At 38.2% G+C, this 27,656-nt stretch overlaps 1 protein-coding gene across 12 annotated transcripts; it reads left to right on the forward strand.

Moving 5' to 3' along the window:
* On the forward strand, nt 1–27,656 carry BRD9 (bromodomain containing 9). Of its 12 annotated transcripts, none has more exons than XM_054164044.1 (19): nt 2–130; nt 1,408–1,458; nt 3,027–3,247; nt 4,889–5,021; nt 5,133–5,193; nt 8,706–8,850; nt 12,227–12,337; nt 13,116–13,291; nt 14,820–14,927; nt 15,802–15,934; nt 17,165–17,240; nt 18,160–18,255; nt 18,979–19,111; nt 20,042–20,153; nt 21,776–21,814; nt 23,281–23,352; nt 24,407–24,509; nt 26,188–26,355; nt 27,081–27,656. In XM_054164044.1, exons 1-19 carry the CDS (start codon nt 58–60, stop codon nt 27,179–27,181), a joined length of 2,112 nt encoding a protein of 703 aa, XP_054020019.1. In that variant the 5' UTR covers nt 2–57; the 3' UTR covers nt 27,182–27,656. The 12 variants fall into 12 exon arrangements, with proteins under 12 accessions (XP_054020020.1, XP_054020019.1, XP_054020021.1 ...); XM_054164046.1 differs by having other exon boundaries at nt 13,176–13,291; XM_054164047.1 differs by having other exon boundaries at nt 13,179–13,291.

Genomic DNA, 27,656 nt, shown 5'->3' on the forward strand with positions numbered 1-27,656 from the left:
GTCCTTCCGTCCCGAGCGCTTCCGGCGAGAGTGGTGTGGGCACCGCGCAGTTCTGAGATGGGGAAGAAACACAAGAAACACAAGGCAGAGAAGGCAGAATGGCGCTCGGCCTCCGCTACTGCGTATGGCGGTAAGAAACGGGGCGGTAAAGAGCACCTGGGGACGCGTCTAATCTGCCCGCTTCCCTCCCTGGCTGTCGGCAAGATCTGGCATCCCTTCGTGGGCTGGGTCACAGCGGAGTACATTGAGGGACAGCGTGAAAGCGGTCTGAGGAGCGTAAGCTGCCGGGGGCGGGCCAGTGCCCTGGGGCCGGGTTGCTGGCGCCGTCCAGTTGTGTGGCAGGGCCGAAAGGAAGGGACGTGCCGCGGGAAGTGGCTACAGTGAGGCGGGCGGTGGCTTGCCGGAGCCTGCCGCAACCGCGCGAAGATGACTCGGGAGAGTAACAGGAAGCGCAGGGCGGGCTCTGGGGCGCTGATGTGTGTTTTGAGACCAAGCATCTTCGTGCTTCATGCGGCTGCTGGTGATTGATTCCAATTACTGCACTGTTTGAGTGATGCTTGGTATCACAGGATCATAGATCGCATTGGGTCTGAAGGGACCTTTTAAGGTCATCTAGTCTAACCCCTCTCTGCAGGAAGCAGGGACATCTTTTACTAGATCTGGTTCCTCAGAGCCCCATCAGGACTGCCCCTGAATATCTCCAGGGATGGGGCCTCCACCAACTCCCCGGGCAACCTTTTCCACTGTTCCACCACCCTCAGAATAAAGAACCTCTTCCATCGTCCAATCTAAATCTACCCTTCTCTAGTTTGAAACTATTGTCCCTTGCCCTATTGCTACACACCTTTGTAAACAGTCCCTCCCCAGCTTTTTTGTAGGCCCTTGTCAGGTCCTGCAATGCTGCTATAAGGTCTCCCTGGAGCCTTCTCTTCTCCAGGCTGAACATCTCCAAGTCTCTCAGCCTGTCTTCGTCAGAGAAGTGCTCCAGCTCTCTGCTCATTTTTGTGGCCTTCCTCTGGACTTGTCCATTTTCTTGGGTTGACGCCCCATAGCAGACCCCCAGTTTCACCTTGCTCTGAAAAGAATCATGTTATGTTTCCAGGGAAAGCCAAGGATTTAGATCTTTGTGTACTATAGGTTGATGGAAAATCATGTTGGTAAAATAAATATGAAAGGAAAGAAGTGAAAAAATCTCTTTTGATCTTCACTGTTAAAATTGAGAGTGTATACTGTTAGCAGTTTTAATCCTGGCTCCTCTCTTCCTTACACAGTGAAATGCTGCTTTGCTTTTTTTTGTGTAAGTATTTCACATAGTAGAATTCTGACAACTTGCTATTACAGAATTGTGGTTATGTGCATTTTTTTTGCCTTAAATGTTTTTTGTTTTTTTCCCAATTTTTAACATAGGAGGCAAAATTGCTGTAAGCTACCTGACCAATTTCTGTGAAGGAAGACAAGGTATTATAAAAATTACATAATGAGTCATTTTTAGTTCAAATGCTTTACAGTTAACTAAATTTTCAAAGAAGACCTTTTAATATGGCTGTTCCATACATGCTTTGGAATCCTAATCTTAAAACTAGAGCAAAAAAAATCTTTCCAGGACTAATTTAGTGTCTTTGCCATACAATTTGGCTACATAAGGAAACCATCTAAGACTCCAGTTTTAAGTTTTAAAAGATAGGCGTTTTATTTTAAAGTTGCACAACTTTTGGATGCAAGGAGACTCCTGTCTCAGATCTTGAACACTGACAGATTAGCCACTTTTTATTTCTTAAACACATGCATGTAGATTAGATTTCCTGGAATAGTCATGCATTTTCATATAATTTCTTGGAACTAATTACTATATTTACATATCTGTTATACATGTGGTGCATCCCTTTGGTGGTTTCCAAAGAGTTTCTGGTAGTCTTTGGCAGGTCTAACTTCATGTGCTTTGGTTGAACTTCATTACTGAGTTTGTGCAGTTTGACAGAATTTCCTAATTGTTTTTTCAGCCTCGAGGATGGCTGATTTGGCCTATTCATTTTCTTAGCAAGGAAGCAAGGTTCCTCCCTACCTAATGTGTGTGATGAGAACATGCATCTTCTCCTTGGAAATTCTGTTTGTACAGATAGTCTTAGTTAGCAAGTCTTCATTTCCACTGAGTTGAAAATTTGTCATCTTAGCAGATGTTAAAGGAGAAGAATAGCTCAAATTGACAGCAAATGTAACTGTTTTGGGAAACTATCCATTTTGGCAGTGAATAGGATACAATAGAATTAATGAGGCAGGAAAAGACCTTTGAGATCATCAAGTCCAGCCTATCACCCAACACCATCTAATCAACTAAACCATGGCACCAAGTGCCCCATCCAGTCTCCTTTTAAACACCTCCAGTGATGGTGACTCCACCACCTCCCTGGGCAGCCCATTCCAATGGCAAATAACTCTTTCTGTGAAGAACTTCTTCCTAACATCCAGCCTAAACCTCCCCTGGCACAGCTTGAGACTGTGTCCTCTTGTTCTGGTGCTGGTTGCCTGGGAGAAGAGACCAGCCCCCTTCTGGCTACAACCTCCCTTCAGGTAGTTGTAGACCACAATAAGGTCTCCCCTGAGCCTCCTCTTCTCCAGGCTAAGCAACCCCAGCTCCCTCAATCTCTTCTCACAGGGCTTGTGCTCCAAACCACTCACCAGCTTCGTTGCCCTTCTCTGGACACGTTCCAGCAGCTCAGCATCTTTCTTAAACTGAGTGGCACAGAACTGGACACAGTACTCAGCGGTGCTGGCTCATTGGTTGGACTTGATGGTCTTAAAGGTCTTTTCCAACCTAAATAGTTCTGTGATGTAAAATGTGCTGAATAACTGTTTCTTAACTTGGATTTTTTTAGGCTTAGCTGTTCTTTCTCTGTCCAAATGTATTGCATGTATTTTCAAAGTACAGCAAATTCTTGTAAACAGTATTTCTAGAAGAAGCATCAGTAATTACTGTATGCTATCACCTCCATGTGCATTTATTAAATGTTTTACTTTTTTAAATTTAGATTATGTGGATAAGCCTTTGGAAAAACCATTAAAACTGGTGCTTAAAGTTGGAGGGAGTGAAGTGACTGAACTTTCTGGATCGGGGCATGATTCTAGCTACTACGATGATAGATCAGATCATGAGCGAGAACGACATAAAGAGAAAAAGAAAAAAAAGAAAAAAAAGTCTGAGAAGGAAAAAGAAAAGCATCTAGATGATGAGGAAAGAAGAAAGAGAAAAGTAAGCTGTGGTTTTTATATTTCAGACATAGCAGTCTTCTTCATGCAGAGCACCAGAACCTCTTTTTTAAAAATCACTGTTGGTAGAAGCTTACTGTTTTGGAGACAGCTCTTCACAAATGTAGATAACCCATGTGTGTGTTGGTGTATGTCTCCCATTTAAAAGAGTTATCTTTGTGACGATTTTTTGAACAGAGTGAAAGCTTGTTTCTTGTAATTGCTTGTTTTTCTTATCATATTTTGTTATTATTTGGGGTTTTGTGTTTTATTTTTGTCTGTTAGTATGAGTACTTTTTTTTTAAGTTGGATATTTTGTATTTCAGTCAGGTCAGAAATATAATTCCCTACTTTTGAGGAGGTTATTTTTTTCAACTAAATCTAGATTGCATTTCTTTTCATGAGATATACCAAGTTACTGACCATTGAAATGGATAAATTTACTCAAAACACCTTTCTGAAATCTCATCTATTGAGTATTGTGGTGAATAGTCTTGTCGCCTCTTATTTAGACCAACCTGCATGTTAGGCTTTGTGGTTTTCTTAGTAGCAAATGGTGCAGTCATATCTTGACAATACAGTTAACTGTACAGTGTAATTTGAATAATATTTATTTTGTGTACTAATGATTCTCTGACCTCTGATTTATTTATTTTTTAATTCTCTTCTGTCCTGTAATTTTACTATTCTCGTATGACAGGTTTTTTAGTACTGTATAGGTATATGTGACTATCATCTGTCAGTTTTAATTGATTTATTCATTAGGTTTGTATTACTTGAAAGTGGTATGTCTTGTAGGATCATTCAGAAGCCCTTGAATATAGGGCAGATAGTGGAAATTATTTTTTTTGTGCAAACATTTTCAAGTGCTTCCAATTAGGAATGTGGCTGGAACTTGGAAATACAGTGAAACAACTGTCTTTAATACAAGATCTTGAAACATCAAATGGAATTATTTGGTTTGCCTTTGCTAAATTGTGGGAGAGTTTTGTTAGGATGTTGGCTTTTTTCCCAGAACTGAAGTATTAGTGCATGCAGAACAAGCTAACAGATAGATATATAAAAAACTTTTAGTCTAAATAAGGCTAATGAAAGTAGGCTTTTATGTGCTGACATGAATGATTGCAGTCATAGGAATGGCTTTGCTTTGAAGCTCAAGAAAAGATCGTTAACTGTCACCACTGTTAGACAGCATTTATTATGGTCCTTTATAGGCTTCCTAAATTATCACATAGTTTATTCATTCCTGTTCAATACACCAGACAACAAAAACCTGATGATCAACACACAGCTATAGACTGATCCCAACTGAATAGTAATTTAACTTCCTTTACTGGTGTAGCTTATTGTGCAGTTTAATGTATGATTAGCTTCAGATTTTGACATTCTTTTTAGTAAAAGTACAGTATCTAATGATAGAACAATAATATATTAAATGCAGAGAAGCAAAAGCTGAACAGTATTAGTTTTAATCAGAGAGGAAAAATGGAAAAAGTGGCAGGGAATATGTATGCACTATTGTTTAAATCATTTTATGGCTCAGATAGATTGAGTATTCCAAATAATAAATCACTGTCTTTTGGTATATGGGGTTGCACATTCCAGGGGCATTATTTTGAAATCTGTCTACTTATTGCTGTGCCAGGAAGAGAAAAAGAGGAAAAGGGAGAAAGAACAGTGTGACACTGAAGGAGAAACTGATGACTTTGATCCTGGGAAAAAAGTGGAGGTTGAGCCCCCTCCAGATCGTCCTGTCAGAGCATGCAGAACTCAGCCAGGTGAGCACTGTGTAGTTAAGATTTTCTCTGTTGTATTTGTATTTTTAAATAAACACATAAATCTGTATTCTGTTTCATTTCACTTACCTATGTTTCTATTTCCAACTGCAGCTGAAAATGAGAGCACACCGATCCAGCAATTGCTAGAGCACTTTCTTCGCCAGCTTCAAAGGTATTAAGTGTGTAGTATCTATAGCTGTGCCCACAGTGCCTATTTGTATTTGTTATTTTATAACTTCTTATCCTGGATATCTGCTTAAAATAGTGCCTAAAGACTGGATCTAGTGTGTTTGGTAACCGTTATGACTGTATTAGACCTGGTGGTTTTTTAAGAGTAATTGATGATAATTATTACCAACTATACAATTCTAGCTGTTAGTGGGGAAGTGTTTGGGGCCAAGGATACATAGCCATTTTAAATTTATCAAATATCAATGACTTAGTCTAGGAATTTTAAAACCATTATGGATTTTAATAGTTTAAAAGATAGGACTGTTCTTACAAAATTTTGTCTTGTTGTGTCCTCTTGTCAGATACCAAATCAAGTTTATACCTGTTTACTTAATGATAATTCTTTTAGTTTGGAGAAACTTTTTATTTTCATAGAATCAATTAGGTTCGAAAGACCTCTAATGTCATGAAGTCCAACTCTCAACCCAGTACCACCATGGCCAAAAACCATGTCCCAAAGTGCTATGTCTACACTTTTATTGGTTTCGACTGGTTGTCCCCACTAGAATGGACAGGGCACAGGGGGACCTCCTCCCTACTTCTCACAGTGGCACACTGAAAGCCAGGAGGGCAAACGGTTATTTAACACCATGCTGATTAATGCTCACTGCAGGAGGAACAGGCTGGTTGGGGCCAAAAGGGGTTATGGGATTTGGAGTGTATTCTATAGCTTGTGAAGTTTCCTGTTCTGGGTATTTGTGGCTTTTTCTCCACTTCCAGGTGGGGGTGCAGCCTTTTTTGGTGCTTTGGTTCATGGGTGTGTGTGGTTTGCTGCTACATACCTTGGTATTTTTGTTTTCTATCGTCTGTTTCCCTTGTAATAGTAAATCTTCCTTATCTCAACTTCTCAGCTCTGCCTCTTGGGTCCTTTTCCTCTGTACACACCCAGAGGGGAGAGTAGAGGGGAAGCTGTTCATTGTGAGCAGACTGCCAGACTTAGCTGCTAGCTGAGTTATAACGTGGACATCCCATATTTGGCATCCTGACATGGGGACATGACAAGCTTGATTTTCAAGTTGAGATAACAAGAGAATTCAGTTTTGCTAGAGTAAATTTGTTCACCTTATATTTGCTTTAGTATGTTTCCCTGCATGTTAAGGTGTTCGATGCATTTGCTTTCCTGGTAATGCTGCATAAGATCTTACACATTTTTTGCATTTTTACATCCTATGGTGTCCTCTGCTGCTGTTTGTCACCTCAGGGAAAACGTGGCTTAATGCTATGGTGCTACTGTGATGTTTACGGGCATGTTATGATTTGATTGTTCCACTGGTCATTCTGTTAAGATGGTATTCATATGCGGTATCATCATTTATCAGTACTCTCACCCAACTGATGTATGGAGCAGAAACTTTTTCATCTTATGCAGGTTTTGAATATCCTTGGGACACCAACACCAGCTTCTATTGCATGTCTCCTATGTGTGTGCCTTGTCTTGACCATAGTAATACAAATCTTTCCTAAGAATACCACCTGGAGACCTGCTCTGGGACTGGATGATTAAGAGTGGCAGGGTATGTGGGAGAGTCTGAGCAAGTGCCTAGGACAGTGGTCATTTCTGGTGTTTTGGAATTTCACCCCTGAGGAAGTGCAAAATCCTGACAAACTGGTAAAATGTTTGGAAAAAGTATGTTGTGAGCCTGGAAATTCCCAAGAGATACAAATCATTGTGATGCGGTAGGGCCTGGTCCATGCCTAATAAGCCCTTCTCATTGCTGTTCAGCATACTCACGGGGAAGAGGAGGTCAACAGGCATGGCAGCTGCACCAGAGAGCCAATCTGTGCCAGTGTCAGTTGCCCCTGCACAGAAAAAGAAGTACACAAGGAAAAAAGCTCATCCTGCAATGGATGAGGATGCATATCCCAGAATACAGTCTTATTGTGAGCCCTCTCTACCAAGTAACTTGGAGGAAGCATGATTTTCAATGGAGTCCTGAGCAGCAAGAGGCCTTTGAACAAATCAAACAGGAGATTGTGCATGCAGTAGTCTGTGGGAACACCAGTTACGAGCGGTGTGAGCAATCTGGCAGTGCAGGCCTAAGAGCCTGACATGGTTGTAGGCCATGCCCAGCACAAGGGCAGAGCCAGCTACCAGTATGCCAAAACAGTGCTGTGCCTGCAGCACTGTAACTAAAACAAGACTCTGGTAGCTAGAAACATAGTGAATTATCTTGGGACAACAGGACATGCACCTGCATCAACAAACCTCGTGTGTCATCCATAGCTGGACCAATAATCTACAATAGTGTGATGTGTGGTCACTCATAGAGGACCAATGAGTCCATGCCAACAAGGCATACCAAGGTTATATAAATTGTAGCAGTTTCCTTGCTACGCACTTCTTCTTCTTCTTTTTCTGCCTGTCCTGTCTCCTCTCCTTCCATGCTTTACTGTGCCATGCTTTCACCATAGGCCTGAGCCATAGGCCTGCAATACTGGAACAATAAAGGATCAATACCCGATCATATTGGTCAGCCATATTGATTCCAAGAACCTCCGTCGTCGCCATATCTGGCTAAAGTAGTCCTCAGGTCAGTTTGGACAGGATAAGATGTTACAAGTGCTCTACACTACAGTGGGGAAGAATGGAGCCTTTGACAGAACACATCCAGGGAGACACAAGGTTGATCTCTAGGATTTTGGAATCAAAACTACAAAAGGAGCTGAGCCCCACTATACTCCAACTGAAAAAGAGATACTGGTTGCATATGAAGAAGTTTGAACTGCCTTGGAGGTGATCAATACTGAAACAGCTCCTCCTGGCATTCTTGACTGCTGGTGCCACGTCCCTAGATAGCCTATTCCAATGCCTCATTCAGTAAAGAAACTTTTCCTAATATCCCATCTAAACCTCCCCTGGAGCAACTTGAGGCCGTTTCCTCTTGTTCCATCACTTGATATGAGGGAGAAGAGACCAACACCTACCTCACTACAGCCTCTTTTCAGGTAGTTGCGGAGAGCAGTAAGGTCACCCCTCAGCCTTCTCTTCTCCTCTCTCTTGTTTTCCAAGATGTTAACCCTATGTATCAGGTTTAAAAATAAACTCATACTTTTTTTTTTTTTTTACATAGCAATAAGGTACTTTTGAAACCAATTTGAAAATACTAAATACTAGTTATGTTTAGAGGACCTCATGAACAGTAAGAATTGAAGAGTTTATTACTCAGTGAAACAAACGCAATTGGAGTGTAAATAGAGACACAGAAAGCCTACACAAAATAATTAAATAATTCAAAAACTACCTGAGTATGTTTCAAAAAGTCTTCATATGTGTATTCTCACCTGTAATAGATGTTTCTCAAACATGCTTCTGTTTTATGAGAGTGCTTTTATGTGGTTGTGTTTTTTTTTTTCTTTTCAGTTGTACTGTTCTTTTTATACCATTAATGTGGTATAAAAACAGTAATCATTTTCTTTGCTAATATAAATCTAAATGTATTGTTTTTCTTTTAGGAAAGATCCTCATGGGTTTTTTGCTTTTCCAGTCACGGATGCCATTGCTCCTGGATATTCCATGATAATAAAGCACCCCATGGATTTTGGTACAATGAAGGAAAAAATTGCAGCAAATGAATACAAATCAGTCACTGAATTCAAGGTGAATTGATAGAGATTTAGTTATTTTAGAACTCTTTAGTAAGAAACCAAACATTGTTTTTAACCATAAGAGCATTTCTTACATTTCATAGAATGGTAGGTGTTGGAAGGGACCTCCAGAGATCATCTGGTCCAACTGTCTTGCCAAAGCAAGATCACCTAGGGCAGGTAACACAGGAATGTATCCAGGTGGATTTTGAAAGCCTTCAGAGAAGGAGACTCCACAGCCTCTCTGGATAGCCTGTTCCAGTGCTCCATCACCTTCACAATAAAGAAGTCTTTCTTTTTGTTGAGGTGAAACCTCCTGTGTTTATGTCCATTCCCCCTATTCATATGGCTCCTTCTTGACACCACACTGCAGCTATTCATAAACATTAGTAATATCCCATCTCAGTCTTTTCTTGTCCAAGCTAAACAGCCCCAGGTCTCTCAGCCTTTCCTCATAAAGACAGATGTTCCAGTCCCTTAATCATCCTCATAACTCTGTTTTAGTTTGCCCCTTTTTTTTTTTTTTTCCCAGAAATGAGCACTTTGTGTATTCTTTGGGTTACCATGGGTTTCTTGCTTTGTTTTTCCACTGTTTTTCACTGTATTTGTCTGATTCTGCTACACTCTACTACAAATTACTGTGGAAACTGAGAAACTACTTTGAAGTTCTATAGAATTCATGCTAGTAGACATATGCCTAAGGAAGATCATAAAGTCATTAGGAGCTCCAGGTTCTTCATGTCCTTTTTTTTCTTTTAGTCTAGACTTGATTAGATTGATTAAAAGATAATTTTGACTTGCCTACAAGAAAATTGCATTTACTCAAGCATTTTGTGTAAGATTCAATAACAGCTACGTATTTTTTTTGTCTTTAACTTTCCTGTTTCACATATAACTTTATTTGGAAGTATCTTTTGACAGAAACTTACTTGGCAAGTTTATTGGCCATTTGCCTTAGCTATTTTGTGTATTAGTATTGCATAATACTTTCTAGGATGCATTGTGGTTTTACAGACAATGCAATAAATCTTTTTATGATATTGCTAACTCCTGGAAAGAAAGAAGTTTTCTTTTAACCGATTCATGAAGATCTATGGCTGCCTTCAGTAGTGTTTTCTAAAGTCATATTGATACAACACATATATGTGTGGCTAGACTTGGCAGGCAGCGTTGGCTTACTTCTCAGGGTCCAGCAAGGTGAGCAGAGGATGGTTTTTATTTCTATGGATGCTTTAAGAGAGATTGTATAGATTTATAGGAATTAGTAAAGTAAGATTCATAATAGCATTGTTGTCAACAGTGCACTGAGATCTCTAAATTCTGATTGCTTTCTGGATTTTGTTATTCAAACAGTTTTAAAAGGAAGTTTGAATGGGAGCTCTGTGGCTCTGTTTAGCTACAGGCAAGGTTGCAATAATGAAACTGGTGGGATGGCAATGTGAAAAACCCAAAAATCAGTGTTGTTTAGGCTGACAGATTATTTTTGTTCTGAAGGACTTGGTTTCTGCTGATACTCTGACAAGCAATAAATGGTTACTAGAAGTCTATACCTTTCTAGATACATGAACACATCTAATTACTTTTACACCTTTGGAATTTTGTGTAATACAGAAATGAAATTTATAGGGTTTTGACCTCTAAAACAAGGCCTGCTCAAGGGTTCATCTTTCATTTCTGATACACATATTAGGACTAGCTGAACCTAGTCAGAAGCCAATAAATAATCTGAGAGTGGAATCTATGAGAACCAATGCTACATTTAAAAGAGGGGAAATTGCACAGAAAACTCAATAGTTTTGCTGCCAAAAAAAGCTATCTAGTTCAAAGTTGGGTGAGCAAAAAATGCATCTCTGTCCTTTTCTGCAGCACTTCAAAGGCCATCACCAGATGTATAGCTTACATGGGCTTTTCTATTTCTTTCTTGGCACATAGTTTGCTCTTCCATGTTACCTTCTCTATTTCTAATTTTGTGATGGTCTCGTGAAGCAAAGGCAGATTGCCATAAGAAGTCACAGACAAGAAGTTATAAGTCCTTTCACCTACTTGTTTAGTATGGGCTTGATGGTAGCTATTAAATGATTAGGAGAGCATTGACTTGACATCCTTGTCTGGCAAAAGGAAATAAAACAATTAGTGCTTTTACGAAATCTCAGGATTGCAGTAGGACAAGGTTATTTTTTGTAAATGTTGTCTGCCAGAGAAGGCTTTAGAAGGAATTTTGTGTCCAGCACCAATTTTTGGTACCAATATTCAGTACTCTTTATCTCAGCAAATCTGTTTGCTGGGCTGTAAACTCAGTGGGTTAACTTATCAAAAAAGAATACCATTCTGTTTGCTTACACTTCTGCACATAATGAAGTCATCACATATAGTGGAATCATTAAAAAAACACACAACATTTTTGTGTATTCACAGAATAAATGAAATCTAATTTTCTGAACAAACATTCTTTAAATATTGAAAACTTACTTGAGAGAAAAATACATTCTTAAATCAGGTGCCACTTTACTTTGTTAGGATCCAGTTTGCAAAGAGCCTAGAAAGACTACTTCATGATTTTTGCTAAGTGATTTGCCAACTTCAGAAACTTGCAGAGCCATTAATGTCTTCTTAATGAAATGTTTCATTGAGTTTCTAATGCTTTTTGTGTTTTACTCTACAGATTAGTAGCATGTGGCTAGAAAAAAAAGGCACTCTAGAAAAAGTTTTTGCAATCCACAACAGTTTATTTTGGTTCTGTTTACAGTGGAATGTTGTATCTTTGTTTTGGGAACTTCTGTCAGTAAGAATTGCTTGAAAACATGTGTAACATAACCATTCAAAGGAGAAAACAAAATCTTGGCCATTTGTTCTTTTGTTGCATATGGTGAGCATCTAGAAGGCTGTTTCTTAGGCTTTGAAGTTTTCTTTTTTCTTGTTCATGTTTTAGTCCAAGTGAACTAAGAAGAGAACTAAAATTACATGTAAGATGCTTTGTACCTTTCTGATGTCATTGTATTTCTCAAGTCTATTCTGATTTAGGAGGTGGGGAAATGACCAAGAAGTGCACCTTGGTGCCTCAGTCCTCCTATCAATTTCTCCATTTCTTCTGTTTGGTCTGTTTCCATAAGAAAGAAATGTTATATTTGGCATTCAAGGCTAAGGGGGGGGGGGGGGGGGCGGTTTTTAAATAAAAAGCTAATTCTAAAGAAAACTGAGCATCTTGCAGAAGCAAAAAGGACTCAAACTTTTGCAATTGTTTATTACTTTTTAGCTTGTATTTATTCCATGAGCCTGCCACTAAAATATTACTGGGTTCTTCACAGAGCTGCCATGATGGAATGGTATCTTCCAGTCATTTAACAAAGGAGTTTGAAATTTTAACAGTTGTTTCATTTTGTATTTTACAGGCAGATTTTAAACTGATGTGTGATAATGCAATGACTTACAACAGACCAGATACTGTTTACTACAAGCTAGCCAAGAAGATACTGCACACAGGCTTTAAGATGATGAGCAAAGTAAGAGACCTATTTAAAAAAAAAACAAAACCAAAACCACAACAAGCATGTGTCTTTAGTTTTGGGGGTATTTTTTGTCATAACTGAAAGGAACATAAATAGAATGAAAAATGTGATTTTATCCATCTGTGATTAATTGTAGCATTGCCTGTTCATGCTGCTATATTTAAGGATTTTATATTGTTATAACCACACACTTACTAACTTCACCAGCACCACTGAAGTCTGTAGGAGCTTCTTCCACTCACCTCAGTGGAAGCAATTAAGATCTGCATACATAGAACCCAATTGTAAAATATTGCCTCTGGCTGAAGCTTTGTAAACAAGATCTCATTTAAGTTTTATTTCTGCATAAACAAGAAAGCTTTTATTTTTGAAGGTGATGGGTGTTGGGGAGGTTTCAGGGGTTTCACAGCTGTGTTTTCTGCAAACAAACCTTTTACTGACACATAACTTTTGACTTGTGAAATGAAGATACTTTGGTGAGCTGCTCTATGTGCAGGTGTGTGCATGTGTTGCAGTCAGTTATGGTAAGTTTTGTGTAAAATAGGCAATTGTCTTTGCATATGCAGTTTTTTTGTTTGTTTCTCTCTTGATAGTTGGGCTGCAGAAATTCTGATGTCATGCTACCATGACTAAATCACGTTGCATCGCCATTGGAAACGAGGCACAAAGAACAAAATAAGGCCATAGCCATTCCCATCCCATCCCATTATCATAGCATCTTGGCTATGAGGGAAAGGTTAAGTCCCTGCCGCTCTGTCCTTTCTGATTCTAGGAACGGCTGTTAGCTTTGAAGCGCAGCATGTCGTTTATGCAGGACATGGATTTTTCTCAGCAGGCAGCTCTTTTGGGTGATGAAGATACAGCAGTTGAGGAACCTGTCCCTGAAGTTGTTCCTGTACAAGCAGAGACAACCAAGAAATCCAAAAAGCAAAATAAAGAAGTTATTAGGTAAAGGTTTTAATAGACATTCTTAACTGGTTTGTTGAAGATTTTGCAGTATCAGACAGCAGTAAAGAATCTAGCAATAAAAAACCTTATCTTTCCTCTTGTGGTCCATATAGGATAAATGGTATGTTTATAGTTATTTATTTATAGAACTAGTTTAATAACTCAGTGATTCCCAACTTGAAACAAACAATTCAAAGAATGACTGCATACTCTTTTTAACATAGCCACAAACACTGTTCACTTTTGTTCCTTTCTTTTTTTGCCCCTTCATGTGTGTGTGTGTTTGCTTTGGTTTAGTTTTTTGTTTGTTTGGGTTTTGTGTTTGTTTTTCTAAAATGATTGACTGTATCAAAATCTAAACAGAATCGTTCTTGGAAGGCAAAGCCCCAGATCAGTAAATTTAGTCTTTAACTTTAGTCTTAACAGGCAGGATATAGAGTTACAGGAGATTATTTCTGGAGCAGATCACATCATCTTCACAATTAAAACTTGTGAAGCTTTTATATAAAATGCTTTGCTAGTGCAATAACTGTCTTCAAGCTGATGGGCACCTCTGTGTTACAAATTGTAGCTGAAGTCTAATTTTAGTCAAATTAAAGGGTTGTATTTTCTATTTTATGAGGAGATTTTAGTAGATACTATGATTTACAAGCAAATTACACTGTTCAGTCTTCATACATAGACATCTGAGGATAGATGTTGAATTTAAATTGTAGAGCATTACACCAACTGAAATTGTATGAAAATAAAACTGTAATAGAGCATTAATAGTCATGTCTTAAATATGTTCTTGTTCTACAGATTTTCTTTCTTAAATATCCAAATTATGTAGAATTATTCTAGTATGAATACACAAAAAGTTATCTATTGCTGTATCATGAAGAAATATCAAAATATGAGTTATTTGTTTAAGGGATTGTGTATAGGAATTAGCTGAAAGTACCTTCCTGTAAACAAGAATTCATTGAGGAAGAGGTGGTTTGGGTTTTGATTGCTTGGGTTTTTTTAAAGGTACAATGATTTGGTTTGTATGGTGCCCAGAATAATAGATTTCCTCTTTTGATTAATTCTTACATAAATTCTGTTACAGAAGTAACTTTGTACTTTGCCAGTTTTTGTGTGCTCATCTTCAAATACAGATGGCTAACAAAGCAAGTACCTAATAGTCTGCATATTTCACAGTTAAAAAACAGGGAAAGAACTGAACTCAATGTCTGCAAAGTGTTACAGCAGTTTAGACCTCTCTATGGTAGTTTTAAAAGGGACTTGATCACTTGGACATCCTACTGTAAGTAATTTTTAAAAACTTTGTCCAGGACATTGAAGCCTTCTGAACACTCTCTCAAAGTTTTTGTTTATTAAATATTCTGTAGAGTGTGATAGTGCTAGTTGTTGAAGAGTTTCCTGCTGTATACACTCTTTCTTAAACTTTCAATGAAACAAAAATCATCTTACACATTTGTCTCATAATAGTATCATCTTGTGGTCTTTTTATTGTCTTTAATAGCAAAACTTTCTTGTGTATCAGATCTGAATCTCTATACAGAGAGAAATTCTTAGCTAAGCAAATGGAAGAAGATGTCCCAGGAGAGAGAAATGGATTTGGTGTGAGGAGATGCTCTACCCAGTACCTAAGGTGTTTGGCCCTAGTGTCTAATGTCCATATAATGCCTTGAAAGATTTTGGTGTACAGCATTTTTTAAAAATATATACTATAATATAATGAAGACTGTCATATCCTATTGATACCTTCACAGTTCCCTTTATAATACTACCTTTCTCTGGGTTTTATATAATAGCTAGGTTATGTCCTGTTCCATCTAAGGTATGCTTATTTGGGGTTCTTTTACTATTTTAGTGCTTTATTGGAAAGGGATCTACTGAAAGATAAATGTTAAATTCTGTAATTTTGATGAGAAGTAATTGGTGCAATTGGTATTGATTAGGAATACTAATTGTCAGTATTAACAAATTAAAAGGAATTAAAGAACTCCTGTTAGATTGGGAGCAGTGTCCTACTTCACCAAGCAACTAAATGACATGATCTTCAATAGCCTGTTTTTCCATTTGGGTTTTGTTGTTATTGTTGTTAGGGTTTTGTTTTGTTTTTCTTTTTCTCAGAGTTACAGAGACTCCATTATGTAATCTTTCTGCTTCTTCCTATTTGGAATTTGTGAAAATCACATATTCATGCATCTGGGAGACTAAAGTCACATACGGCATTCACTTTGTATCAATGCAATTTTACTCCCAATCTCCGTTTTGCAATAATTCCTTTACTTTTATCAAGGTACAGAAACAATTAAATTTTTGAAGTTCAGTAGTTTGGTAGTTCTCATCTTCTGCTGCAAAACTTTGGTTTCGTGTGGTTATAATTACACTTAAATGCTGAAGTAGACTGACACTGGGAGAGGAGTGGAACTGATTGTTCTGTTTATCAAACCCAGAATTCAGCCCTTAGTTTTGTTTTAGCTTTTGATTTCTACATCTACTCCTCTTCTCTTTCTTAGTTGCATATTTGAACCTGAGGGAAATGCATGCAGCCTGACAGATAGTACTGCTGAAGAACATGTCCTGGCTCTAGTGGAACATGCGGCAGATGAAGCTCGGGATAGGATCAATCAATATCTACCCAACAGCAAGGTCTACTGCACAACAAAGTTCACAATTCCATTCTATGTCTTAACTATTGTGTGCTTTGTTTCATCTTTGGAAACAAACTTTAGTATTACATTTTCTGAGACTGTAACATCTAGAATGCACACTGTGTCTGGGACACTACTGTAGCTGCTGTTTATCATTTAATTTTCACTGAAGTCCGTTGTGGGGGTGTCATAAATGGATCTCAAATTGTATTATGTGTTAAACATGTTTAGAAATTCACTTGCATGAAACAGTGAGATGTTGCTCAGTCTTGAATTTCACTTCCTTAATTGCAACTCTTAGCATTGAAAATTATTTTTAAAATAGCATCACACTTTTCTTATTGTTAAAACTTCAGAAAATGTGAACTTTGTCATAGATTACTAGGATTTCCCTCCTAACCTAAGGAATTCAGGAAATTTTGAGTGCTAAATTACTGTTTGCAATGAGAAGTCCAGAATGTCTTAGAGTTAAAAGTACAAAAGTAGTACCTGTCAGTTATAGCATATCCTTGTGTGAGTACAAAATACAGGCATCTTTCAGGAACTAGAAGATAGCAGCAGTTATTCATGTTGCAGTTTTGGACAGAGCGTAGTTTTCATTTTCCCCCTGTGCTGAGAAGTTAAACCTTTTTTTATGATTCATGTCAGTTTCTGATATCAGCTTAGTTGGTTGCATCTTTGCAGACCCCAATGTGTTCTCTTGTCTTTCACATCTCAGGCTATCTTTTTAGCATTGTGTCTGTGTGCTCTGATAGATGTGTCATAGCACTTTAATAATTTGATTGTATGTTCAGAAAAATTGTGGGTGAGATGCAAAAATGGGTAGTTCAGTCTAGATTTGAAAATAAAAATGGAGGTAGATTGTGGATAGGAGCTACTGTTCTGTCTCTGGAAAGTGTGTTCTAAACTAATTATCATGGAATTGGTTTTGTCTTGGATGCAAACTTTAGGTCTTTTTATGAGGATGAGTATGTTTTATGCAAAGTTTCACTACTTTCACTACTTCACAAGCTTACAAGCTTTTGCTACTTCTGTTCTGAAGCATTTAGTAGGCAGTGATATATAGTTGTGATCCAAGATTCTCTGTATTAAAAAGGGAATACCAGGCTACAGGATCTGAATTCCATCTAAAAATGCTTTTCCTAGTTTTCTGTTTAAGTAAGCAACTCTTACTTTGAGTTTGGACTGTTTAATGATTGTTTCCATATCATTGTGGTTCTACTTACAGATTGGTTATCTGAAAAAAAATGGAGATGGAACTTTATTATTTAGTGTAGTAAATTCATCTGATCCAGAGGCTGAAGGTAAATGCCATAATTTTTCAAGAAAACATCTATGTTAAATATTCTAGCAGATTTTGGTGCCTTAACTCTGCATACAGATCTTGGGTAGTATAGTTGAGTTTTTTTAAGAAAAATTATTACCAACCCTTTTTCACCAACAGCTGTATTTATTATCTCCAGTATGAGATGTTTCTCATTGCCTTTCAAGTTTTAACTCTTCAGATGCTCTGTTTCACGAATTCTAACATTAAGAAGAAAAAAATAATACCTATTTATAAGCACTTATATGTTGCCACAGCTTGTAGAGAACTTGAAAACAGGCTTTTGCTCTAAGTACCCTATGGAGTTAAAATCTAATAGACAAAAAGTGATTGAAAGTACTGTAATCTGATGTAAAAGTGCATTGCACAGATGCAAATGGAGAATCATCTAAGTTTTTGAGTTTTTCTTCATACTATAATTTAGATTATTACCTAGATTTCACTTAAGTTAATGAAGCTTTGCTTAATTGTTTTTCTTTATTTCCTTAATCTTTTCTATGGATTTTTGGTTTTATTACTACTATTCATTATGTTATCTTATGCTTTCCATTTGTTATAGTTTCAAGATCAAAATACAGACGTTTTGAAAGTTTGTAATGAATGAAATGTCTTTATAGGTTGGATCTCAAAAGTCCCTTCCAACCTGGTCCATTCTATTCTATTCTATTCTATTCTATTCTTTGAAACTGAAATTGTTAACAGATGGAAACATTCACAACATGTATTTGAAATCGGAATTGAGAACCTAAATTACACTACATATCCATAGTAAAAATGTACAGATTAAAACACATTTAGCATTTCTAATAACTACAGCTCTTTTTAACAGCAGAATCTAAATATTGATCATAAACAAATTGTTAAAGATTTTAAAATATTCTCTTATATCAAATCATTAGAGGAAGAGACTCACCCTGTGGATCTGAGTTCACTGTCAAGCAAATTATTACCTGGCTTCACTACATTGGGTTTTAAAGATGAGCGAAGAAATAAAGGTAAATGCCAAAAAAATGTTTTTACTTTGTATTAATTGTTTGAGCAATTTCTTAGCATGAAATAATTTCAGATTATACCTTTCTCCAAATGAATGCTCACTTGATTATTTGTATAATATGTAATTATTCACTTTACAGCAGAATGCAGTTTTAATTCAATTTACTGTTTTTATTATGAAACATAGTTTAATTAAGAGTTCATGGGTTAATGTTTTGCATTAGTGTTGTAGACACACTAGAAGCTTTCCAGTAATTGTACTCCATTTTCTCTGGATGAAATATTTTTTCCTGAGGAACTTCAACTAGATTTGGGAAAAAAAACTTTGTGTCATTTTTTTTGTATCATATGACAAGGATTTTACAATCTGTGGATTTTTTTTTTTCTCTAATATTATTGATACCCTTAGTAAATTGACTGGCAAATAACAGTGAGGTAGACACAAGCAAAAATAAGGCTGGGGACAGGAGTTTATTGTTTGGTTGGTTGTGGTTTTTTTGTGGGAGTATGGTTGTTAACCATACGGAAATGAAGAATGAAGTTAAAATAGTTATTCTGATTCCAGAGTCTGGAAGTGTCCCAGAGATACTCCTCTTTATTTCACTTGCAGGAAAAAAAACACTGCATTTTCCATCTGTTTCAGAAAACTTCTGTTTTCTGCTTTCCTGCACCCAGATAATCTTTTACACTTGTATTCATCATTTGTCATCTCTTTTTCTTGCTAGTAACCTTTCTTACAAGTGCTAGTACAGCACCTTCCATGCAAAACAACTCTATATTTCATGATTTAAAAGCAGATGAAATGGAACTCCTGTACTCAGCATATGGTGATGAAACTGGGATACAGTGTGCCTTAAGGTAAGGACTTCCTTATTAATAGGTCTAACATCTCAGCAATTTTATGAAAAGCATTTAGAACTAAAGACAACTAGGAGCCTTTAAATTCTGGTTATTTTTTTTTCCTAAAGCTTATTTTAAAAGATAAGTAGCTTTTGTCCTGGTTGGTATTTTTCCATGATGTTGGAGGGGATTGGTAATCGGGAAAAAGGGATGGTGTTTGATTTCGTTGTGTTCTTTTTTTCTCTCCATTTTCCCTCTTAAGGTTGTTTCAAATCTTGTTAATGTCTTTGACCACAGGATATTAACTGTTTCATAGAATCAATAAGGTTGGAAAAGACCTCAAAGATCATCAAGTCCAACCTGTCACCCAAGACCTCATGACTACTAAACCATGGCACCAAGTGCCACGTCCAGTCCCCTCTTGAGCACCTCCAGGGACAGTGACTCCACCACCTCCCTGGGCAGCACATTCCACTGACTAACAGCTCGCTCTGTGAAGAACTTTCTCCTCACCTCGAGCTTAAAATTCCCCTGGTTTCAAAACAGTTAAAGCTACTAGATAAAGAAAATGTTGCTTTTCATAAAATTGTCACTCTTCAAGGGAAAGAATAAGTCACAAGCTTTTTTAATTTTCTATTTGTTTTCCTTTTGGGGGGGGGGGGGGAGGGTGTGCTTTTTTAACCTAGTACCAATGATAGTTCAAGTGTAAATTTTCTGGTAGTTGTGAAAAACAAGTTTGCACATACAGTTATTTCCATTTTTTTAAAGAAAGGAGAAGAACAAGAAACCCCTATACTGAAGGCCTTAGTTACTTTTCTAAAGAAATGTAAAAGAACAAGGAAAATGTAGGTGTAATACAGCATAGCTGAGGAAAGCCATATTACAAGTTGAAATTTTTATTACAAAAGTAAACATTCTCTATAATGTTTATATCTCCTTTCTTACTAGCTTACAAGAATTTGTGAAGGATGCTGGAAATTACAGCAAGAAATTAGTAGATGATCTTCTGGACCAGATCACTAATGGAGACCATTCCAAAACTGTTTATCAGCTAAAGCAGGTGTGTCCTTGATGTATAGAAATGTCACAAGTTCATCAAAACAAGAATGGACCTATTTGTCTTTAGGTTTTTATCAATACTGTATGTGTCATGTTATGCCTAAGATCCTGATGACTGCCTCTCTCAGAGCCCAGGACTGTTACTAGAACTGTTTGGCAAAATTAACATTGACTCTCTTTATCAGTGCCCTAATAAGGACTTGCTCTGACACAAGTTCAGAAAGTTAAAGCAATTAAATGGTTTAGTTGTTCAGTGCAACAGATAAAAACCATTTGGGAACTGGCAGTGATAAATGCACTAACTCCAGGTTAATAAATCCTGGGTAACATCCAACAAAGTGGGAGATGCAAACCTTTTGCAGTAGCTCTAATATAATAGAAATGCTAGCAAAAGTTAAGCCATGTACAGAAGGCACAGTTGTCACCAAGAAAAGCGTGTCCCTGTCTTGGGTGGTGGAAAAGGAGCACAGCCTGTCTACCATGCTTGTCTCTGTCTTTCCCTCCCTGCTCCTGGCCACACTGCACCTCTGCTACTGGCCCACTCTGCACCCACACCCTCGCAGTGCATGTGAAACCTCTGATGGGTTTCATATCCTAGCCCAGATCATGCCTGCTCCAGTGTCCCACCACCACCATGGGGAAGAACATCCCCCTCAACATCCAGTCTAAATCTACCCATCCCTGTCTTTTCTCTCCATTCCCCTGAGTCCCATCACTACCCAACCCCACAAAAGTCCTTCAGCTGCCCCTTTTTTCCCCCAAATCCTAGAGCACCTGTGCTCTGGTGGAGTCTCCTCCCACTCCAGGTGTGGCCACTTTGCCCTCCCCACCCACTCCCCTATTTAATTCCTCCAAGGCAAAGCAGAAGCCTCAAGCTGAGCCCATCTGGGCTGAGGGATCCTCCTCTCATCGCTGGTGAGTGCCCCCATGGTGCACACTGGGTGATGGTGGTGGTGACAACAAAGGCCGGGGGGCCTGGTGGCCCCCCGGTTGTTAGGAACATTATTGACATCTACTCTAATGTCATCCACGGGTGCTGGCTGGGCCTCCTTACTGGGGCTGAGCTCCTCTGGGTAGTATCTCTTAGGTGTTTAAAAAAGGCCTGCATGTGGCACCTGGAGCCATGGCCTAGTTAGTCCTAAGGTGTTAGTATTAGGTTGGACCTGATGATCATCTCTGAAGTCCCTTCCAACCTGGCTGATTCTATGATCTTGGCTGGTGAGGGTCTTGCCCCTGGCTCTGAGGTGGGTGCAGTATTGGTGGTGGTGGAGCAGGAGCTATTTAGTCAGATGATATTATGCTAATAACATTGTTTTATAAAGTAAATAATAGGAATTGAATTTAATGTCAGTAATGTAGGTCTCTTCCAGCCTGGTTTATTCTATGTATTCTATGTAATTTAGTATAAATAGTTTAGGAGGACTCAAGGATTAGTTAAAGTGTGTAATACTAAAATACTTCAAAACAGTATCTGTTACATTGTGATTGTGATGTACAGATATGTGAAAAAGCTGTCTCTAGCCTCATTTTCTTTGTAAAGATTGGATACACCAGAAATTGTACAGGAAAGCAGGCTTTCTCTTATGCTGCTTATAAGTAATTGTTAACATTATGTCTTTCCAGAGGCGAAACATCCCAGTAAAACTACCAGATGAAGTTAAAGTAAGTTACTATGCAGATAGGCTATTGTTTGAAGGATTTTTACTGGAAAATATGCCTTGGTATTTGAAGTAGAAAAAGTGGTGTTCTCTGGCCTTAGAATGCACTGGATTGGAATGGACCTTTAAAGGTCATCTAGCCCAGCTGCCCTGCAGTAGAGAGGGACGTGTTTAACTAGATGTGGTTTGGCCCTGGCTGGGGGCCTGATGCCCATCAAAGCCACTCTATCACCCTTCTTAGATGGAAAGGGGAAAAAGGAAAATACAAGAGGCCTATGGGTCAAGATAGAAACAATTAAGTAAGGCAGAGAAAAAGCAAAGGCCACACACAGAAGCAAGAGCAAACAAAAATACTTTTCTCTACTTCCCATTAGCAGGCAAGGTCCATCTGCCTCCATGGAAGCAGGGCTTCAATACACATAGCAGTCACTCCAGAGGATAAACACCACTAATGAATGCCCCGCTACTTCTTTCTTTCCCTTAGCTTTTATATCTGAACTGACATCATAGGGTACGAAATACCCCTCTGGTCAGTTTCGGTCAGCTGGCCCAGATGTGTTCCCTCCCTAGACCTTCCACCCACTCGGGTTGCACTAGGGAGTAGAGAGCATTGAAAAAGCACAGCATTGGTGCTGTGTGAGCACTGCTCAGCAGTAGCTGAAACACTGGCATGTTGTCAGCACCCTTCCACTACAAAAGATACTATGGGAAGAACTAACTCCATCTCAGCTAAACCAAATGCACTAGACCAGATAGCTCAGAGCCCCATCAAGCCTGTTTCCAGGGATTGGACCTCCACCACCTCCCTGGCCAACCTGTTCCAGTTTCTCCACCTTCATAGTAAAGAATTTCTTCCTAATGTCCCAATTTAAATCTACCCTTTCCATTTCAGCTGGGCTGTTGGCCGTATCACTTTCTTAGAGAAACACCCCTTAATACCCTTAAGGTGTTTCACTGATGTTTCTCTGTTGGCTCCTACTACCTCAGGAGCATGTGGCTCATCTTCATAAGATTTTGACTGGGATTTTGAATGTCTCCAGCATGCCTCAGGACAAGTTGGAGGCCCTTACTAGCACCTCTTCACTCTAACCCTGATGTGTCATTCTGCATCTTGTCACAGATTCAAACATTCAAATTCATCATTTTATTTAATGTGCATCTATTCTTTGTAGTAATACAGCAAAGCCTGATAAATGACAAATATCATAAAGGAGAGTCTAGTCTTAAAGAGGCTGTGCTATGAGGCTGTGCTGGTTAGTTCTAAATTGTTAAAGCACATGTATATGATCACCTAATAGAGGGAGGTCCTTGTGAAGGATCTATGCAAACATCGTCATGCATGATAATGTTCTGTGGTGGCCTAGGCTCTGATCATAGTAAACCAGTAAATTACAGTAACTAAGAATATTCTTGGGAAACATCAGTTAAGCTGTGAAATGCCAAGATCTAAAAGGCTATTTTGTTCTTTAGGTTCTGCCAGTTCTCATAAAAGAAGAAAACAAATTGCGTAGTACCTGTCCAGATTCTTCCAAACAGATTATGGTAAAAGTGTTCTCTTCAAATACACAAAACAACATAGGGAGGAGAGGGGAGTATAGAGGCATTCATTTGGTTTCAGTGCAAGGACAGAGGTAGATGGTTTAAAATTACAGTATCTACAATAAGCTTTCAGTACTTAAAATAGATTCTCTGATGCTCAGTTTAATGGCTTTGTTTTTCTGTTCTGTATTACGTAGTTTAATTCAGCATGCATAACTAAATGTCAGAGACAGAAAGACCACTTAAGAATCTGAAAAGATACTTTATGAATACTGCCGATGAATCTCTGAGGTTCAACCTGCTGTAAAAGGGGAAAAAATCAATAGTATTGATCAGTTTTGACACACGCATTGAAATTGTCAGTTAGAAAGTAGGGATAAATAGTTGTATATCTCATGTTTTCACAAGTACTAATCAGATCTTTCTTTAAGTGGTGCTGGTTTTATCTTGTGAACTGTTTGTGACAAAGGATCTGCACTGTATTCCGTGGCAAGTCACATAATGTTACGGATTACATTATAGCAACTCTAAAGCTCTTGTGCTAAACCATTACAATTACATAGCAGTATTACAGGCTGTATAGTGCAGGCTGTATTTCGTTCTCCAAATGTGTAGAATAAATACTTGAGCTGATAGTATGTACAGGGGGGCCCACCTTACTGTTTTTCTTAGGCATATAATAAAAATTTCAATAAATCTAGTGGTACATTGAGTAAATGAGGAAAAGGGGGATCTGAAAGTGATTCACAGTGGGCCATACTGATAGTACTTCCCTTCTGCCATGAGAGAGGGATGAGTTGAGCATGTGATTGAGTCCCAGAAGGTTCGATAATGTTGGTTTCAGCAGTACCAAATAATGAGATGAAAAATATGACTGACAGTTTGTTGCCACTCATATGACTGCGCTGTCCTGAAACCATGTTTGAGCTGCCTATGAGTTGCAAGTGGTGTGTGCTCTTTTGAGAGAATGGATTCATGCATTTACCTCACACATTCACCTTAACATAGTGACAGCTCATCACTATTGTTGCTCTTTCTGTTTCTTACATTTTAATAGGTTGGAGAATCTGCTGGAGATAATAACACATCTGACTTGGACTTTCTTTCTATAAAACCATATTCAGATGTATCACTTGATATTTCTATGTTAAGCTCATTAGGTAAGTCATAAAATATAAAAGCAGCAAAATACTAGCTGGATTTGCTAAGAATAAAAAGGTGTTCAAAAAGCAGTAATAAGTCTGCATCTGATGTAGGTAAACATCTAGGGCCGCTACAAGATAAATGAAACCTTGGCTTGTTTTTCCTTCAAGAAGTTCATGTATTAGCCAGCTAACTTACCCTGTACCACTGCAGAAGCTAAAGTATTTGTACTTGACAATTTTCATAGGATTGTAGAATGTGTTGAGTTGGAACGGACATTTAAAGGTCATTTAGTCTTAATTCCTGCAGTGAGCAGAGGCGTATTGAACTAAATCAGGTTGCTCAGAGCTCTGGCTAACCTGATCATGAATATTTGCAGGGATGAGGAATCCACCACTTCTCTCAGCAATCTAGGCTAGGCTTAACCTCCCTCAGTGGAAAAATTTCCATCCTTATATCTAGTCTAAAACTACCCTTCTTTAGGTTAAACACTTATTATCCCTTGTCCTGTTGCAAAAGGCCCTGCCAAGAAGTCTGTCCCCATCTTTCTCATAGGCTCCCTTGGAAGACCACAATTAGGTCTTCCCAGGGCTTTCTCATCTTCAGGCTGAACAACCCAAACTCTTCCTGACTTTCTTTATAGGAGAGGTGTTCAAGCCTTCTTTGCTTTTTGTGGCTCTCGATCTACTTATCCCCCAGCCTGTACTGATGGTGAGGATTGTCTCAACCAAGGTACAGGACTTTGCACTTGGCCTTGTTGAACCTCATGAGGTCCATGCAGGTCTACTTCTCAAGCTTGTCCAGGTCCCTCTGGATGACATGCTGTGTCAGCTGTACCACCCAGCTTGATGTCTGCTGCAAAGCTACTGAAGGTGAACCCCATCCTGCTGTCTATGGCATTGGTGAAGATACTAAAACAGCACTGGTCCCAGTACTGACCCCTAAGGGACACCACTTGTCACCAACCTTCATCAGGACATTGAGCTGTTTTACAGCTGCCCTCTGGACGCTGCCATCCAACCAATCCAGTATCCATAATTCCTGCAAAGTTAGCAAAGTCTGTATTGAAGACAGCCTAAACAAGAAAATTAATTATTTCTCTTCTTTTTTAAAATTGAGGATTTTTTTTTTTTTGGTAGGTCTTCAAATGAAATAGCAGCATGTGTTGGCACATGCTTTCAGTTCTTTCCTACTGCACAGTTTTATTTTGCTTACTATAGAATCAGTGTAGCTGGAGAAGATACTGTTCTTAAAACCTGCTGTGATGGGGACTTCTTCACTTAAAATACAATTAAAATAGAACATTTAATTTATGTAAGTTAGATATTTAAGTAATCTTTCTATTGACTTCTTTGCAGCAAACTAAATGCATTCATTATGTCATGTGAGGAGTTTAACAGATGAGGATGACAAGTTAAGTTCTTATAGCTGTTCAGCTACTCAGAGTCAGTTCAGTTTCTCATGGCACTCTCCATACTTTACATGTTGAAGACATTTAATGATACCAATTCTTGAATCTGTAAAGAGATCTGTGGCTGTTACCTTTTAGAAGTGCAAAGGAAAACAAAAGGTTGAGGTCTTTTTTTAATAGACAGTAGTCATGATAATTTATTTCAGTTTTTTTTATAGTGACTTGGTCAGAGTTAATCTGCATGTGCTAATTATCAGTTTTGGTTGGTAACTGGTGGCCCTTAGGGAAAGTGAAGAAGGAGCTTGATCATGATGATAACCATTTACATCTGGATGAAACAACTAAGCTGCTGCAGGACCTTCATGAAGCTCAGGCCGACAGAGTGGGATCCCGGCCATCATCCAATTTGAGTTCCCTCTCCAATACCTCCGAAAGAGACCAACATCATCTTGGTAAGCTTGCTTGTGTCACAGAAGTTGCCATACTTCTGCTGTTAATTGAAACTGGTTAAAACTTACATTTTAACATACATAAATCTTTGCATGAAACTACTCTGAAAAACCAGTGTGCTGGCTACAGGATCACGGTTTAATTTTGAAATCTACATGGCGGCGGCAGCTAAGACACAGTTTTGACCTGTAGAATTAGGGACACTAGTAGTAGTTACTTAGTTTTTGTTAGGCATAAGTAAAGTAATTCTGAAGTAGGTTGATACTTGCTGGCAAACCCCTATAGGCATTTGCATTTCATGATCTCAGAAATACAAAGGCACAGTAGTATGCAGGAAGTAACGGGTGGGATTCTACAACAGCCTTCCATTGTCAAGTGTAAAAGGCAGCATGATCGAAATGGCAACAAGTTAAGTGATACATTACTCTAAGAAGGTAGGGGATGTTGGTAGGGTGATACTTGATTATATTTTGTGTAATTTTCCAGATCACAGTAACAGAATAATCACTTTTTTCAAAAAGGATCTAAACTACTGAAGACTACTGTAATTTCTTTTTCAAGATACCCTGTGTAAATACCATTTAAATGTCTGAAAGCAGCATGTGAAAGTCTTAGCATTAGCATCATTAACAGTTTGGTTAATACTGCTTATATACATAAATACTTCTTCATTATTTTTCTGTACTTTTAAAGCTCTTGATTTTATATTTTCCCCCATATTCTACAGGAAGCCCTTCTCATCTGAGTGGTGGAGAACAGCAAGACATTGTTCATGATCCCTATGAATTTCTTCAGTCTCCAGAAACCTCAAATGCCACTACTAACTAATCTGACATGTACTATGTATATTTTGTATTTTAATTGTATTATGTTTTTATAAAGTTTTTGTCCATGGCAGAAACATCAATTTTGTCCTCTTTTCTATGAGGATTCCTGTATAATATTATCTCGTATATGCTGGATTAAACAAAAGAGAAAAATAGCTACTTAGTACATCCTGTTGTTAGTGATGTACCAAAAGCCTGCTTTTGGTTTGCTTGTTGCTAGAGGTCGTTGTCTACAGGTCTGTAATCTTACTGAAAAGCAACAATTTATTAGAAAAGCATATATTTTATAGAAACTAAGTGACAAACTTCTCAGTACCATGGAAGCAGTCATGGTAGAACTACCAGTTGTGTCTTAAGTTGAATAACTTCAAGGAGGAATATTTCATTTCAGCAGTGACAGAACTGCGTGACTTGTGCTCATTACTGTATTTCCTATCTCCTAACCCTAATAATCAACAGAAGCTGTTTCTGTTTCC

This window comes from Dryobates pubescens, chromosome 9 (genome assembly GCF_014839835.1).
Source record: "Dryobates pubescens isolate bDryPub1 chromosome 9, bDryPub1.pri, whole genome shotgun sequence".
NCBI lineage: Eukaryota > Metazoa > Chordata > Aves > Piciformes > Picidae > Dryobates > Dryobates pubescens.